Source organism: Lycorma delicatula, chromosome 12 (assembly GCF_047948215.1).
Source record: "Lycorma delicatula isolate Av1 chromosome 12, ASM4794821v1, whole genome shotgun sequence".
In the NCBI taxonomy this organism is placed as follows: Eukaryota; Metazoa; Arthropoda; class Insecta; order Hemiptera; family Fulgoridae; genus Lycorma; species Lycorma delicatula.
Window position 1 is genome coordinate 40,477,578 of NC_134466.1, and position 19,642 is coordinate 40,497,219.

Genomic DNA, 19,642 nt, shown 5'->3' on the forward strand with positions numbered 1-19,642 from the left:
TACAAATCATACACTTAAGCCTCTTACAGAACTGTGCACATATAATGGAAGAAAAAGAATGACAATAATTCCATGACTCAAGCGGTCATAATAATGGATGACTCAATTATGGCACTAGCAAAAATATTGATTAATGTAGAAAATGAACAATAACTTTTATTTTTTATTGGATTACCACAGGAGTACGGTATATTTTTGTTTAAGCCCTTAATAACTACAGAATAGTAGCACAAATTTTCATGAAAGATACGAATGATTCATCTCAATGAAAAAAGAATGTCACTAAATTAAATGATGATTTATTCATCAAAGCCAAAATCAAATAAAAGTGTTTGTTTATTTAGAAAGCATGAAAGCTACCAGATCAGTTTTAAATATGATTTCATGTATACACAACTGTAAACTGAAAAATTTTCTATATTTCTCATCACCTTATAATTTAATAATGCCCAATCTCAAAAAATTAAAATTTTTTGTCAGCTTTCAAAACAGTATAATTATTTTTAATTAAAATTGTTACCAGTATAACAAGTAAATACAATATTCAAAAAAATCAAAATATTAGTGATTTTTCAAGGTAATCTGCATCATTCAAATTACTCTTGTAACACACAGAAACTAACACATTATTATTATTATGAAATTTTACTTTTAAATTAAGGTATATTTAATTTAATTAAATTAATTTTCATTATATGTACAGTAATGAAACAGTCGAAGGGGGAACAATGAATGTGCAATACAGGTGCAATCACAGGGCAATTGTCATGCTACTCATTTGAGAATGATAAGGTTAATAAAAGTTATAAAGATCTGATCAGAGAGGTAACATCAGTTACAAGCATATCTCAAGATAGAAATATTTAAATGTAAATGAACCAAAGCAGTAAAGTCTTTGACTTTTTTAGTAACATGTACATCTGACCTCCATTGATTTTCATGGAACAAATTCCCATGCAATGTGGATATGTATATGTATATTTATATGTTTGTAGCTTAAGGATGACACTAGTATTAATCTGCACAATTACACTTAGAAGTCTAATATTTGTACAGTGATAATAATTAGTTCCCTATCAAACTTGTTTGATCACTTTTAATTAATTAATTTTTTAATGAAACTGTATTAAGTACGCTTATGGTTGTTGTTCTTAGTGAAGATCAGCTTTCATAACAAAGTTTAATTATCATAATAAATTTTATTTGGTTTTTTGTCTGCCTGAAATCTTTTACATGTGGTTTCTTCATACACGTAAATAACAAAAACTATCCTTAATAGTTGGGGGAAAGAATCCCTGTTTGGAATTTCAAAAACATTCTAGTCAAAGTAATGTATATAATAATATTCCTTTTTCTTTCATTATAGTTACTTGTATTCTGAATAAATAGATAGTAACAGTTTTATCAAAAGGGTGGCAGGATTAATTTTTTTGGTTGAAGTACATGGTGAGTGGATTTCTTTTACACACGTGCCAAAACTTATTTTCAAAAATTTATTGTTAAATATTTCAAATGAAGAAAAAACAGATACTGCTATAATTTCAATACATAAATTCTAATGTAAAGTTAAAATAATTTCATTAAAACCTGTGTAATTCATACGTAATGTCATAAAAAAATCAGAAACAGACACAAATTGATAGAAACAAAGCTATTGAAGAATAATCCAGTTTTGTTAAAAGACAATATGAAAACAAACCACATATTGGCAATTATTTATAGATAAAACTATAATTATAAATACAGTAACATCGACAAAACCTCCTACAATAAATATTATCTATCGCCTATCTAATTAAATTATCATACAATAAAATTTCCTACTATCAGTGATTTGATGAATGAAATAAGAGACTGAATTTTAGTCTTTTATTCTAAATTTTACTTTTAGGAACCACATAACAAGAATCTCTAACAGAATCTGATTTATTTGGCGACTCATAATATTAAATGTAAATTGATGCTTCAAAATAAAAATTCTGTTTGTTAAAGCTTAAGTAGTGATACAGTAGGCTTTATATGTGTGTGTGTGTATATATGTATATATATATATATATGTACAAACAGACATTCTGATTTATAGAAAATGGCAATTGTTTTATAATATATATTTAATTAAATTTATTAGTTAATTTCAAAGAGATTTGTGATTGTGATAAATATATTTCTTTTATAATTCTGAAATATACATTGATATTTTTTTAAACATACATAATAACAATGGTGGTTTATATCAATAAAGAATGAATTCATGAAGGATCTTAAGTGAAATCTTTATGAGTGCTTTATAATTTTATTTTCTGTAAAAAAAAAACTAACACCTGCTTTGGAACATATATTATTATAAAAACTTACTACTGAAAAGGTTAACTCATTCAATAAATTATTGTCGAAAAAAGCGAAAACATGTAAGACTATTGAAGATGAGAAGAAAAAAAAAGTCGTCTTTTAGAAGTGAATATTAGTTCCATACAAAGTTAAATCAAGGTTACCCATAAGAAATCATTTAACACCTTCAAGTCTGAATCGATGAGACATTTGAGAAGAGTCATACAGTTTAATGCATAGCAATTACATTGGTTTTCAACAGTTTATATTACTCAATATTCATTCAATACACCATATATATATATTAATTCATCAGAGGAGAAAAATTATTTTCCACAATCCATCAGTCAACATTAAATAAAACGTAATATTAAAATCTACTTCTTTTCCTATTATGTTTATCATATTTGATTTGATGGAATCAATAAATTTCACTCACTAAAAGTAAAATGAACCATTAATTCTTTCTTATAACTTTAACTGAAAAAAGGCAACCATTACTATGTAATTCACACCTTGTCAGAATGCAGACAATAAATATGCATGCAGAATATGACATATGAAATAATAATATTCTTGAAGATATTTGTTTTAGTGTTGCAAAATTACTCGGTACTAAGATAATACAATAATAATAGTAATAATAATAAATTTTATTTGTGCTGTATATTTATTTATTAAAACATTTGTATGTGGAATATTTTCAAGATGTACGTAGCAGATTATTCACAAGACTTCTGTTGATTCTCACAGCAATCGTCTGAAAAAAATAAATAAAAATAAGACAACAATGTTTGTGAAAATAAATGGTTATATGGATTTATCAATCCTACATTCTTAGTGAGCAATGTTAACTGTATAAATACCAGGATCCCTATAATATTGATATTAAGCAGCTATGTATAGGTAAATGAATAACTGGTGACAGCTTTTCATTTACATGCAACTATTATGTAGTCTTATAGTACCTACAACTATTAGAAATGTTATCCAACCATTTCCAAAAAAGTTCTTAATAGTTTCTATTTATTTTTAAAAAATGCCCCTAATTATTAACATTTAATGTTCAATTATAATTGATAATGACACTTTGAACATAAGGTTTGTTCATATATTTATGAGGATTGTTCAATAATTAAAGACACAAATGACTGTAGAAAAATTATGTTTTATGAGATTGCTGGTGGTCTGTGTGAGCGCTACCAATGTAACATTCCAGTTCATCAGGGTCATTTTCTTCACAGGCATGTAGACTGGGAAAAATTAGTTGATTTTCTTTCAGCTAGACTTCGAGTTTTGGATCAGAACCTAGAGGTTCTGGATTTGGAGGACCTGGCAGTGAGTCTGTTGACAGCCTTTATTGATGCTAAAATTCAATTCCCCACAGTTCTAGCTGAAAGTCCACGGTGGAGCACGGAACTGTCAGCTTTGAAACGGGCTGTCAGTCGTTTGCGGAGAGCTTCTCAACATGAGGGTATTCCGGAATGGCGGGCAGTTCTTGTCACTGAATACAGAGATCATAGATCTCAATATTTTCATAAAGTTCAGATGCTGAAGAGGGATTCATGACATTCCTTTATGCACGATTAGGGGAACAAGGATCCTTGGGGAGTCATCTGTAGGGTATTGGGATAAAAACGGTGTAAGGATATTCTTTTGTCTGCCCTCTTGATCCAGTCTGGTGAGATTCAGCATGGTTGATAAGGATTTATGCTTGCAGTGCGAGGTGTTAGATGATGCTTTTCATGTGCTACATGAGTGCATGAAATATGATGAGAAGTGTAACAAGATCATTTGTCAAAACTGGACATTCTTGGGTTAGTGCTGAATTTGCATCAGAACTGGGGAAAATCAGGCCAAACGGTCTCTAATTGAGGAATTCATGATTTATCTAGCAAAAGGAAGGATAGCAGAGGGGGTTTAGTCCCAGCTGGTCTTTCTTTGTTTCCTTTGTCTTTTCTGTTTTTATTGTTCTTCCTTTTTTTTTGTTAATGATTTACTAGTTATGTTATGGTTTATATTTTTAGTTTTATTTTTTCTGTTTTAGTTAAAGTTGTGTGTCAGGCTCAATTTTACCTCCTTGGGCAGGTGTAGGTGATTTCAGTTCCATTACTCAATGACTGTGGATTCAGTCTTTTATAAGACTAATTGAGATATGTTTTGTTTCTACGTGTCCACTTTCGTTAAAGGTATACCGATGGGAATGTTGCTTCTGGTATTCACATCGGTGGCATCCGGGCCACGGAAACACTATAATATGTCTACCACCAAGGTTTTTGAAGATGACCTCCAGTAAGCTCATCAGGGCTAGGTATGGAGGGGGTGGTGGCATGGCGACTGGAAATTTTACATGGTGGGTGTCTTCCCCTTCGGGGTCAGGATGGGGGATTCACCCCCAAATCGGCAAGTGACTCAGTTCCTTTCAGGGATGGTTCATTCTGGAATAGGCTGACTCGATTTTTCGCTTGGCTGACTCGGGTCAGTGTCCTCAGTGTTTAATATAGGATGATGCATATCATGTGCAGAATAGTATCCTGGGTGGCTTGGAACCCACTTGAGTGCTTTTCTGCCAGAGTCGGTGCATTTGACAATTGTGCTTGGTTGTTGTTTGGTATGTTCATGGGTTGATTTATAGGTAATTTTGGTTGCTTTGGTATGGTAGGTCAAAATTTTGTGAACAACTCTTGAGGGTATGAGATTAATAATTTGTTATAGCTCAATTTGTAAATTTTTATTGGTTATCAGTTTTTTAATTTGGTTTAGGTGTTTGAAAAATATCTTTTGATAGTTGATGGGTTTTAACATCGATAGAAATGTCTTTCGAGGCATTTCCATCGAATCAGTCATCAGCATGTCATCCTGATAAATGAAATATGTTATCAGGTATTGACAGTCTAGAAGATGACCTCCGGTAAAGCCCATCAGAGGTAGGAATGGAAGGAGTGATGTGGTGACTGGGATCTTCACAAGGTAGGTGTTCTTCCCCTATGGAGTCAGAATGGATGGGGGATTCATTGACTGCCTACATCAGTATCTCTGGTTTGCTACAGCTGTGCACTATTAATTTCATGTACAGTAAGCTTGATGCTTGAGTATCAATAGGTGAAGAATAACAGTACTTCATAGTTTTCTGTTTTAGAGAAGAATATGAGGTCTGTTACTATTGTTTCAACAGAAACAGTATTACTAAGATGAGATTTTAAAAATAAATAATATTACACTATTCATTGAAAAAAGCTTGTTTTTGAAGAATAGTGTTATTAAGTAACGTTCCTAAGTAATTATATCTAATTAAAGGAAAGAGAATTTCACTGGATTTCAATTTTAAATGCAACTTTTTTATTAGTATTGCAGAGTTTCCTGAGATTGTAAATCCAGATGCTTTTCCGACACCAAATTCCTGAAAGACATCAATGAATACAATCAAAATGAATTGTAACTAATTTAAATAATAATAATCTTTTGAATGTAAAACAAAGTATTTTCATAATTAAAATTAGCAAGAAAAACAAATGAAAATAATAAATTACCTGTCATGCCTTATAAGAGATTTTTGTATAGTTTTCTGTTGGGTTTTGGTAGCTATTCTGTTTGATGATACTTCTGTATCACTGGTACTAACATCCTGTACCTGCTCTGCTGTTGTAGAGGACGTTGTATCGCTTTCATTCTTTTTGTTTTTCTCTTCTGTGTTTCTTTGCTGTAACTTTAGCCATGTATCCCCTAGTGCTTTTGCAAAGTGATCATCGACTAATAAAAAAAAAAGAAGAAAATAAAAAGATAAAAGGAAATACAGAAAAATGAAACTAAAAATAATTATATGTTTTTTTTCAATTTCTGAATTTTGATATCGTGATTATGACAATATAAACTATTTTTACTTTAAAGTTTATTTCAATTATTTAAAAAAATCTGAACTATTAAAAAAAAAAAATTGATTATCCATTTACATATGAGTCATGTTCTTTTTTTTTAAGTAAGGGGTAAAGAAGAAATTAAAAATAGCTAAAGAATTAAGTATTTCCAGCAAAATCCTAATAAAATTAAAGAAAATAATAAGAGAGGAAATTTTTAATACTGAGTTCAACAAGACAAACAGTTGGAAGATAGGAAAATCCAAAAATTGTTCTGTTTCTTTTAAAAAGAATTTATGCAGCCACGTTAAATAAACATAAAGTAGGGCTAAAACTATAAGAAATATATCTACAGGCTATTATTTTTTTTTTTATAATGAATTTTCAGTTCTCTTGCGTCTTCTCCAATTAGAAAAACCAATTAGTATTAATTGTAATTTTTTACTTTAAAAATGATTTATCAGTTATCTATGAGGGTAGACATGTAGTTTCAGGTGGTTCAAATTGGTTTTACTAAAACTTTATTTTTTCAATGAGTTTTATAACAAAAAGTTAAAATAATCTCCAAAAAGATGAAAATATCACTATAAACAAATTGCTATAAAAAGTTAATGAAAATAGGTTTTCATTTAAAACCTGGTAAATTTGTAAATAAATATGTCTTCTATTGATAAGTAACCATACAATAGTGACTTTTTACTTTTTCAAGATTTTTTACAAGTACAGGGCCTTAAATCAACAAACTGGAAAATTTCACACTTAAACAAGAAAACTGGGAATTCAAACATTCAAAATATGATTAATTAATGATTTTTACTATTATTTGTTATATGTGCTGATTTGAATTTCTCAAATATCTTTAATGGATCAAAAGTTATGACACAAACAATTTGGAAGTATATATTGCTGCAGCAGTCGCATGCCTACTTAGTGAACAGCTTTTTGTTTATTAAATACTGCCGAATCTACTGGTCGTAGAAAAAAGTGCTCACTAGCAAAATTGTGTAGAATTTTCTCAGCTTTCCGATGGTGCCAGCAGTGTTTCACTAATTTTAATAAATAACTGTTATATTAAGGAAAAACCAAAAGAAAAAAAAAATTTTTTTAAAGAATATGTTAATTAAAAAATTAGCAACAAGATATTTTTATAAAAAGTTTCATACATTAATCCACACACCTTTAGACAATCTTTCCTCTTGGTCTCATGCTTGCGATGATTTTTTTCTCCTATATTGACTCTATTCTGGATGATTAAAGTTAAAGTTACGAAACAAACAGGGGGAAGACTGGAATAAAATGTTCAGCATTTTAAAAAAATTAGGGTTCAAATACAGAGATAGAAGAACAATTGCTAACATGTACAGGAACCAAACAGCAACAGTAATAATTGAAGAACATAAGAAAGAAGCAGTAATAAGAAAGGGAGTCCGACAAGGGTATCCCCTATCCACGTTACTTTTTAATCCTTACATGGAACTAGCAGTTAGTCATGTTAAAGAACAATTTAGATTCGGAGTAACAGTACAACGTGAAAAGATATGGATGCTACGATTTGCTGATGATATAGTGGTTCTAGCCGAGAGTAAAAAGGATTTAGAAGAAACAATGAATGGCATAGATGAAGTCCTACGCAAGAACTATCGCATGAAAATAAACAAGAACAAAACAAAAATAATGAAATGTATTAGAGATAACAAAGATGGACCACTGAATGTGAAAATAGGAGGAGAAAAGATTATGGAGGTGGAAGAATTTTGTTATTTGGGAAGTAGAATTACTAAAGATGGACGAAGCAGGAGCGATATAAAATGCCGAATAGCACAAGCGAAACGAGCCTTCAGTCAGAAATATAATTTGTTTACATCACAAATTAATTTAAATGTCAGGAAAAAATTTTTGAAAGTATATGTTTGGAGTGTCGCTTTATATGGAAGTGAAGCTTGGACGATCGGAGTATCTGAGAAGAAAAGATTAGAAGCTTTTGAAATGTGGTGCTAAAGGAGAATGTTAAAAATCAGATGGGTGGATAAAGTGACAAATGAAGAGGTATTGCGGCAAATAGATGAAGAAAGAAGCATTTGGATAAATATAGTTGAAAGAAAAGACACACTTATAGGCCACATACTAAGGCATCCTGCAATAGCCGCTTTAATATTGGAAGGACAGGTAGAAGGAAAGAATTGTGTAAGCAGGCCACCTGCTTACACAATTTGTAATTTGGTTGTTTGGAATATGTAAAACAAATTGTTAGCGATGTAGGATGTAGGGGGTATACTGAAATGAAACGACTAGCACTAGATAGGGAATCTTGGAGAGCTACATCAAACCAGTCAAATGACTGAAGACAAAAAAAAAAATATTGACTCTCCAGGTCTTATATGCCTTGTCAATTACTTAATTCAATTTTTTAGGTAATTTGAAAATTTCATGGTCCTACAAACTTCAAATTATGCAATTCATCTCTGTATAGAGCTGTACTACCTCAGAGATCAGAGTAATATTGAATTTAGGTTTAGATTAAAAATCTCTTTTATTAAAAAGAATCATTTTATTTTTGCCTTATTTAGTTTTATTTACCAGACTAATTTTACTTAATAGCTATGAGCATGAGGTCTGTTCAGGAAATAGCTGAACTTTATTATTTTAATCTTTATTATTAGTTTTACAGATTATTGGTCCTTGTTTTCTTTAAAGCACTCCCCTCCCCTATTCACACACTTTCCCCAGAGGTTTTTCCACTTCACGAAACAGTCCTGGATAGCGTCACTTGAAATGGCCTTTAAGGTCTGTGATGAATTTGCTTTAATGTCATCATTAATTTCAAGATGGCATCCTTTCATTTTATTTTCGGAAATAAGAAAAAACTGCTAGAGCCAGGTCTGACGAGTAGGAAAGTTGAGGGAGGACAGTCATTTGATTTTTTGTGCAAAACTGATGAATTGACAAAGCTGATGTGTGGGCACATTGTTGTGGCAAAGGTACCATGAGTTGTCTCACCACAACTCTGGCCTCTTTTCACGGATTTTTTCATGTAACCGTTGTAAAATTTCTTGATAGTACCCATGGTTCACTGTTTCACCTTCAGACAAAATTCAAAATACACAATTCCATTAATCAAAAAAACAAAGTGCTTCACTTTGACATTGTATTGAGACTGATGAGCTTTCTTGGGGAATGGAGATCCCTTGCCAATTGTTCCATTGTGATGACTGAACTTTTGTGTCGATGTCGTAGCTGTAAACCCAGCTTTCATGTTGATCCTTTGCGTGAACCATGATGATCCTTTGCGTGAATGTTTTATCGATATCAGCTTGTTCAAGAAGTTGCTGACAAACATCCACTCTTGTGTTCTTTCTGCTGTTCAGTCACCGAACAAGGAACAAACTTGCAACTTTTTCAGTCAAAATAACACAGTATGATCCAATCGAGATGCTAACCTCTTCTGCAAGTTCTCTGACAGTCAATTGGCGATTTGCACGCACGAGATTGTTGATTTTCTGAACACGGGTGTCATTAGTTGATGTCAAAGGCCTTCCTAGTTGAGGGTCAATTTCGATTGACTGATGACTACTTTTAAATTGTGGAAACCATTTGTAACACTACATATGAACCAGAGCATCATGTCTGTAAGCATGTTTCAAAAGTAAAATTGTTTCTGTGAAAGTTTTCTCCAGTTTCACGAAAAATTTTTATGTTGTATCTTTACTCCTAACACTTACACAATTTGCACTAAAATAATAATAACACGGAAACTAAATGAGATACCAACAATCCAAGAACACATGGTTACAGATAAGATTATGTGGAACACAATGCTGCCAACCGCACATGAATAAATATCTCCGTTGGCACATAATTAAAAATGTTCAAGTATTTTCTGAACAGACTTAATACACATTAATAATAAAAGTTTTTTTAATTTTCTATCTCAAAAAACTGAGGATAGGGCTTACTTAGACATATTTGAGTAAGCATGGTAACTCTCTAACTTTTAAGATGATGATCATGGATTAGGCAGTACATAAAGACAGTTTGATTCTATGTTTTATTTATATCATACGTAGCTTCAATTAATTTTTGTTTTTATACTGTATGTTTTTTTTTAATATTTATTTAATTTAAAACTACACCTCTTTTATAAAATGAAATCTAAATAAAATAAAGATATTATTAATAGTATAAGAAAATCTATCTCTTTTTTTATCTATGTCTTTACATGATTTTATTTTATATGTTTAGGAAACTATATGAATTTAGAACCCATGATGAGTAATTCTCAATAATACAAAGAAGATAAAAAAGAGCTCCTCTTCCATTCTCCATAAATATGGGCAGGTTAAAAAAAAATTATACCTGACAAAGCGGATCCAATGTCACTACTGATGATGTCCTCCTCAGATCCATTAATTCTTGAATTACTTCTATTATTATTACTTGAAAACACACTTAAATAATCTTTACCGAGAGAACGACGAAAATGCTCATCGACAACTGAATCGCATACTCCACCACCATCTGAATTTAACAACAAATTTTGAGATTTAAAAAAATTGTTTATAAAAACTGTTAGTAGAATATTTAATATAATTACTGATCAACTAACCAGCTGCTATCACAACGATCTTATATGTTAAACATCAAATTATGTTTAAAATTTTTTGTTCTATAATTAAAATAATTGAAAACAATAATACATACACTAAATTACATATAAATGAGGTATTTTTTGTTTTAGTGGTTCAATAATCTCGGTATTATGGTTGAAAATGCATAAATAATATCAATTTTTTTCTTTTTTTTTGAACAAAAATTGTAATCTCATTATTCCTGTTGGTCATTGCAGACACATTATTATCATAATAATAGTAATTTTTAAGACTATTACATATCCAAGTTCCTATCTAAAAAAAAAAGTTTGATTCTATGTGACGGATCCTGACAGTGGATAAAAATTTCAAACACACCATAAAATAGTAACTTTGTAGCTATGTTGATCTGCACTTATTTCTATCTCCTTGTATCTCTCAGTTTTGAAATATGAAACCATTTCCATACTTATCATCCTGTATATAATTAAATAGTCTAACAATTTTTTGCATCTTCTACTACTTTTATTATTATTACTAATATCAATAGAAATGACACCTCATTTGTTCAATTCGGTTGATAAACAGCTGAAATGTCTTTTTATTAAGTTTAATTGTAAAACTTTTTAGTTCAATTATTTTGTGTCTTCCTTCACTAACTGAATTGGAAATAATTAATTAAAAATATTAAGTAAGTAATTTACAATAAATTATTGTAAAAATTTAAAATAAACACAGTTTGATTAAACTAATATTTACAGAGCTGTTAATGATTAAAAAGTTGAAATGGATGCCCTTTTGTAATTTTCTATGACAACATTCTTAAACTTATTTATTTTTTGGAAGATGTTGTTGGGTACATGAACCACCAAATTTCATTAAAATATTTCAATCCTTTCCTAAGATGTACATTTTTAGGCTATACAAAATGGCAAACAGAAGGTATTTGTCCAGATGAATGTTTTTGTTTATTTTGATGTCCTGAATCAGTCCCTTAGTTTGACCAACACCTCCTGGAACATCCTGTGTGTGTGTATACATATTTACATTACATATAAAACAGCGGTACTCTTAAAACTTGAGAACAAATAGTTAACAATTTACAAAAATTTTCATTATATCCAAAATCAACAGTATACCAAAATGTCTGGAACTAATATTTTTATAGAATGTTAATGAACAATGTTGCTGCATCTTAGCATTTTACATTATGCAAAAGATGTACATCTGCTGTTTTGTCTGGTAGTTAAGTCATCATATACATTTAAACATCATGTTCTTTTTCAGGTCCTCCTCCAAACATCTGACCTAACTTCTTGTCTTAATAATGCAATCTGGAAGTTTCACTATAGATAGTTTTATGTTTTCAGGTCCTCCTCCAAACATCTGACCTAACTTCTTGTCTTAATAATGCAATCTGGAAGTTTCACTATAGATAGTTTTATGTAAAAATTACATACAATTTTTTATTAAAAAAAAAAAATGTATAAGTACTAAGAAAGTAATATAAAAAATATCATTAAATTTATTATGATTTACATTGAATGTTCTAATAATAATGCATCTTACTAAAAGATAAGTTGACATATTTATTCAAATATTAAACAAAAATTATAAATAAATAACAGTTTTTATAAAATAGTTGGAAGAAGATATATCAATGTCAAATCAAAGTTAAAATAATAGTCTATTGTTTATTTATTCGTCAGATAGTATGAATAAATAAATAAATAAATTACAACAGCAAAATATTTTAAATACCTGATACATCATTTGTGCTATTATTGCTGTTAACAGTTCCAGGACAAGATGTTATAACGCTTGGCCTATGTGGTCTACCAGCTGCATTAGCCGCTGCGGCATGAATAAACTGAACTGACTGCTGGTAGGATGGCGGTGATCCTCTTATTTTCTTTGTAATTGACATATCTATTGGTTCTGGATGGTGTACTCTGAAATAATAATATAATAATAATAATAATAGTAATATTAAAATTTGTATATAGATGTAATACACATAATGCAAGATCAACCCAGCCTTTAAAACTGGTATCCATTTATCAGTGTTAATTTATAAAAATTTAATTCAACTTGTTTTATAGGTTAATCTTTCTTTATTAATTAATGTACAATACAATTTATCTTGAATTTAGTAACTTCAAATGAAAAGTTCACAACACAGTTGGAGGACTTCTCCATTCGGCTAAGCCATGTTCCGAGAAATTCCTATAACAGCAGGTTGTTTCTGATGCACAGCTTACATCACACACAACTTAGTTTAAAATATTTACAATTTTATTTATATGTAATATTTTTTTGTTTATTTAATTTAATTAAATGATTCTAACTGAAGCATGTGTATACCGTATTTAATTTGCACGGGTGTGATGGTACTAGAGGTAACAGTCAGGACTAACTAAACTAAAAATAATTTCACAACTTACATAGAAAAAATTTCGCTTGTATGGTTGGTAGACTGGTGTAGCCGTGAGGCTTAATACACCTGGTAATGAGTCAAATCAGGCGATTGAATTCGAGAACCAGTCAGAACAAGTTACATTTTTATACTTTAAATATTATTCATTTATTTAATTCTACTGCTCACTTGTGACATCACAACATAGCAGGCAACTACAACAGCATTTTTTGGGGTGAGGGTGTGATTTTGCAAAACGTGTTTTTCAAATATTGTTATCTTTTAACAACACATACAAATGGACGTTAACATTCAGAAAATTTCTATCTGGTTTTTTGGATTCCTTAAGTGTTAACACATCAAGGTCTGGTGAAAACCACATATGCCCAAATTGGAACGATTACAGTACTTTCCCTTCTAGAGCTATAGCACTATCTAGACAGGAAAGTAAAACTAAATGTCTAACATAATCCCTGCTATTTAAGTTAACTGGGATTAAGATAATTTACGTAACAGAAAATTCAGGTAACAGTTTTTTTTTATTTTAGGTGGTTAATAAGCTTGAAACTTGTGGATGGGAATATAATAAGAAATATTTGTAGTGTATGAAATGCCAAATATGATCAGGATTCAAACTCAGAACCTTCAAGCTAAAACAAAAAGATGCTAATACTCTGCCACAAATCAGTGGATAATAAATCCACAAATCAGTGGATTTCATTGAAGTATCAGGGTTCCTTTATGTTAGTTATAAATTTATGCAAAATAATCATTCATTGTATACTAAACAGTTCTAGACACAGATTGAAATTACTAATTTACATACAAATGATGGTTTAAATTAATTTTTAGTCTTGTGCAAATACTTGTAACTTCGTAATAAAAGTGTTGACTACTTATTGAGAAAAAACATACACACACATACAGACACTGTAATACAGTCATTTTTTAAAATTAATTAGCTAACTCTAATTAATTAGATAATTCACACTATTACTTTTCAACACTTCATGAAACTTGTTTGCTTTTTCTAAAAAAACAATGAGGCAGAATCTGAGGAACCTTAATGAACAAACCATATAAATGCTTCATTTTGACTTCTTTATGAACCCACTTCATTGTTTTTATCTTTTGTATTCTAAAAGAGAAAGATTTTAGGGAACACCACTATTTTAGTTTGGTTTTATACTTTTTTTCAGCCATAAATAATAATTTATTCCACTCCTAATTCTTTTTTGTTTTTCAGATGCTTGATTGTTCATTAAAGCTTTAATGTTTTAACTTTTTTTTTTAATTTCAATGACAACTTTTATCTTTTTTTTTTTTAGTATATGAATTTTATAATTATACACTTATTACTAAATGACAACTAATACTTAACATTTAAACTTTACTCAAACCACAAAGACAAAAAAACCCTTTCTGTAAATAACCCATGAAATACTTGAATAAGAAAAATAACAGAAAAATGGTCAGCGTCTTCTTTTGGGAAAAGTGACATTTTTAATGTGTAACACTGAAGATTTAATTCAAGTTTATTTTTGATGATATGGCGACAAAGAAATTATTTTAATCGAAAAGAAATAACAAAATTTTTTTATTCTAAAGATAAAACAGAATTCAGATAATACAGGTTCAGATCACAGAGGCTCTACTGTGATTGATTTTAAAAATACTTCTCAGATAGTTCATCTTTGAGAATATGTACTTGATCACACTGAAACGTTATTGATGAGTTTGACTGAAGTCTAATGACTCACTTCTTTAAAACAGATGTCTGTATCTTTTAATCCAGTATAAAACAGCAGAAAAAATTCTTTATAAAATAATACGTCCAATTAACGACCTAATACTCTATCTTTACTTCTTGTTTTCATTTAATTTGGGAGTTTCTAGCCAAAAATTATTAATTATTTATTATTTTCCAAGTACACGGAAGTTTCAATCAAGAATGGTTAAATAAAAAATGTGTATAACATTACAACATAAAAAACAAGCATAATTACGATTTGGATGAATTGATATTTACATAAAATTGTGAATAAATATTTTGCGAGTGATATACAGTAAATTTTTGTAAGAAAATTATTACCAGGTGTATGGATTTACATACAGCAACCCAGAGTATCAGCTATGTAGTCTATATTTATTACTTTATTTCAATATTTTTCCTTTTAATTGTCACTCATTTTATACAAATATATATTACAACAGAAAATTTTAATTACTGTAGAAATTTTGTTATTTATCTTACTAAAATGAACATATCATTGCATGAAAAATGTCTAATAACTAGAATACCATTGATCCAAATTTGTTCGTCAAAAAAAGATTAATTATTTGGCACATAATAGAACATATTTCAAAGCATATTTGCGTATAAAATTGTAGTAAATTAAAAAAACAGTCGAATAAAAGGGTAATTTTTTAAAAGAAAAATCTCACAAATAAAAAATTGTGAAAAAGAAAAATGACTGCAGAATCCAAAGAAAATCCTTGCTGTTTTACCATCATTACGAAGCAATTTCTTAGGTTCAAACTGATTGGCAGTCATAAAGCAGCTAATCTAATAAGTGCAATTTCAATGTTTGAAAAAATTAAATATAAATTAATATCAATAGAAATAATAACTGACAAATATAGAATTGTGTGAAAATAACTCGCAAAATTGAAGAGAATCTCTTGTTTTAAAGAATCTTCTAAATAAACCATTAACGTCAATATTTCAGTTTGTTTATTTATAATACATATATTTCTATACAAATTATAATGTATATGTATTGTTAAGTGCCATAAACGCAATGATTTATAGACAACCTGACAAATATAAAACTAATTCTGTACTAGACTTATTAGGAAGAGTGATGAATTAGGTGATTCCCAGCTATCTTACTCACTGAGCCAAATGTAAGGAAGCTATCATCCATCACATCTGTGGATATGATTTTGCATATATAAGTGAAACTTACTCTGATTACTGCAGGGATTGGCTGGAGAACAAAATTATTAGGCTTAAAGAAAAAAATTCTTGACTGTCCTATGTCAGGTACTTCATGCATCACCACAATTACAGCAAAGATTGTAATGAATAGCATAAAACAACAAATAAATGTAGCGCTTTCTGTTGTTGAACAGTGTATTATACGCAAAAAGCAGATTATAAATAAATCAAGACTAATGATCATCTAAGGCTCAAAGGTACTTTTAAATTCGATGAGTTTTGTTCATTTCATATATTAAACCTATCAATGCTTATAAATCCTCAATAAATTCAACTGACATATTTAAATTTATTAAATAAATTGTAAATAATACAGCTGCTGAAAAACTTTACTTACAAATTATTATTATTATTATTATTATTATTATTGTGTGTGGTTGTAGTGGCTGTAATAATGCTTGTTGTAGCAGCATTATGTCCTGGTAAAGCAGCGGTTGCGACTACAGAACCTCCTGTTGCTGTACGTATTCTACGCTGCTCACGTTTACTATTCCATTTACCACCAGTTGCAGCATTTCCAATACCTGTAGCGGCTAATTCTTTGCATTTTAGATACGATCGAGCTTCATCTGAAAAAGAAAAATTAATAAAAGCTTGTTGTTAATTGTGAGAGAATAACTTAGCACAGTTCCACAAAAATTGACATCCAATTCTTCAAGTCCAGTAAATGGATCATCAAGAGGTTCGCTAAATAGATGGACTTCCTCATAATTATCATAGGGTGAACATTTAAATAAAGTACACCTCTACATACTGACACAGTGAATCTATGCCATCCTAAGCAGACAGTAAGACCAAGCCACATCAGAAAAATACTAAGCTGTCACTACAGAAGAACAATTTAGGAGTAAATCTTTATATGCTGAATATTGGTCCCCCTATTTATAAAACTATAATTACAGAGATCTTATTGGTAAAAATAAACTCTACACCAAGAAATAAAAGTAAAATGTATGTAATTAAAAAAAAAATTATCCATTAATTAGAAGTTAACACTAACGAACTTGATACTAAATACAACTTTAAAAAAAATTCCTCCTGAAAAAGAAATTCTCAATGAAAATATTATTCTCTAAAAATCTCTTTAAACCTATTTACAACATATATATAACAGTTTCTCTGATATTTAATTCCAACAGTTTTGTATCTTGAAGAAAGTGGAATCGTCTCTTTTTGTAACGGTATGGCTATTAAAATACTTCAATTGACATCTTTATGCTTGAAAGTAGTAGCTTTAATTATATTTGTATGTAAATATATCGTATGACATTATGATAGTGTTATGAAATTAAAATATTATTTTTTTTAAATTGTTGTTGAAAAGTTGCAAACCCATCATCCCACAAAAACTGAAATATTTAAACCATTCCTTTTAAAAAGAATTTAGCTTTCATGGATCCAATTGCAACCCCAAATTTCTGTTAAATTAACAAAAGCTGAAATATTCTGATATTTAAATAATTCTTTTGCAAAATTTATTCTACTATTAGGTACTTCTTGCTTCAGCTGTATCATTAGTGCATTTAATTAACAAGAATTTAATTACAACACAATCTGAACTTTCATTTTTCAAAAAATACTACTGTTATTTATTTGGGACTAGAAACCAAACTTAAATATGGAAACGTTTGAATCCCCCTTAGAAATCAAAGTATTTTAATCTAAACCCTTCTTAATCAACATAAGTTGAAATACTGTGTTACAGAAATTTTTTTTTTGCAAAATACCTTTAAGAATACTAAATAGTTAAAAACACATTTTAAAAAAATTCACTTTGAGGTCATAATATTTACTAAAACTTTTACAATTTTTTAAATTAAGCTAACATATATTACAAAATAGTCCATTTTCAAGGTACATAATTTTTTTGTAATTTCTCATTAACAAACATGAGTACTTCTAAAAAAAAACTAAAAAAAAAAAAACTAATGCGGATCCACTAAATTTTGGTCATTTTAAAGAGTTGAATGCTCATGTTACCAGTGCGTTTATTCATTAGGTCTCTATTAAGAATGCCAAATAAATAACTCATTGGATAGGAATAATACTGACACCAAATACACATAATATTCATCTCAAAGAGCAATTACTTGTAAGATGCATACATATTGTAGGTATTAGTTCTAAAAAAATATATTTAAAGAACGTTGGTGGTTGCAAGAGGGAAATTAAACAACGAGACGAATAATGTTATTTACCATCAATAGTAGAGTTTCAAAGACATCTAACCAAGACAAACTTACATACATGTCCAGTATTAATGTTTGAATATATATATATATATATATATATATATATATATGTACGTGTGAGTGCGCATGCAAGTGCATGTGTGCATTTACATGTATATGAATGGAAGTAGAAGAAGAGTATTACACAGGAATAACATAGGACTGGTTTATATATAATATGGATGGATAGATAGTGGTATAAAAGTAATAGTTAAAGAAAAGACGGTATAGAAATAAAGAACACATACAAAGAAAAAAAACAAAGAAGTAATCTTAAAGAATGAAAAGAGAGATGGATGTTCAGGGAGGAGGAATAAATTACACATAGATGTTTGATATAGCAGCAGGCTGCAGTATATCGAAGATTCAGAATGGGAAATGGTAAGGTACAGTAGACAATTATCTTTATATATGCACACACCTTTACAAATAAATCAAACATCCATAACTTTTCATTATTTCACAAAGGAATAAAAATAATAATATTTGATGTATATTTAAATTAATTTCATAACAAATACATTCCTTTCATAATGTATAAAGTAAATCACATAAAATTGTCTTAATTGTCATAAAACTGTGTGTACATAGTTAAGCGTGTGGATGTGAAAAATATTATAGAGAAACAGTTATTAATAAAAAATAAATAAACAATATTTATGAAAAACTATGAAGTGTCTATTTTAACCAGTGTTATTTATAGAATAAAAATAACTATTGATTGTCATACGCAATCCCAATGAAAAGCTTAAGTTTCCACCTAAAAACTAGTCAAAACCACTAAACTTCAAACTCAGATTGCCTACCATGACCTAATGTTACCTGTTAAACAGGACTGAACAAAGTAAACGAATTATCTCAAAGATATTTTCTCCCAAACACAAAATTTAAGGGAGGGGGATAATCATTTAATGTTGATTAAATAAAAATTCAAAATTCAAAAAACTATTCGTCAGTCCAAATGAAGGTTTAGAGAAAATGCTGGTATCTGATTTTAATTTGGTAACAAAATGTAAATAACAAAAATTAAGTATATTAATTTTTGTTAGTTCAGTTCTTTATGTGGATTTCTTTTTGAAATTAAAATTAATTTTATTTTACATTTAACAAAAACTAAAAATAACTCTTTATTGTGACAACAAATTCAAGATGAATTTAAAAAATACTATTTAAAAAAAAAAAAGTATTAATTTCCTTTTAATAACTTTTAGTTAATTACAGCTGCT

General features: G+C 29.2%; 1 protein-coding gene across 3 annotated transcripts in view; it reads right to left on the reverse strand.

Annotated features, from left to right (window-relative positions):
- Nucleotides 1-2,960: 2,960 nt before the first annotated feature.
- LOC142333296 (uncharacterized) overlaps nucleotides 2,961-19,642 on the reverse strand; it is a 103,893-nt gene continuing 87,211 nt past the window's right edge. For all 3 annotated transcript variants that reach the window (XM_075380321.1, XM_075380322.1, XM_075380320.1), the window contains 5 exons: nucleotides 16,523-16,754; nucleotides 12,530-12,720; nucleotides 10,536-10,697; nucleotides 5,859-6,078; nucleotides 2,961-3,088 (listed from right to left, as the gene is read on the reverse strand). In XM_075380321.1, coding sequence (XP_075236436.1) covers nucleotides 3,076-3,088; nucleotides 5,859-6,078; nucleotides 10,536-10,697; nucleotides 12,530-12,720; nucleotides 16,523-16,754 — 818 coding nt within the window. In that variant the 3' untranslated portion in view covers nucleotides 2,961-3,075. The remainder of the gene's footprint in view (nucleotides 3,089-5,858; nucleotides 6,079-10,535; nucleotides 10,698-12,529; nucleotides 12,721-16,522; nucleotides 16,755-19,642) is intronic.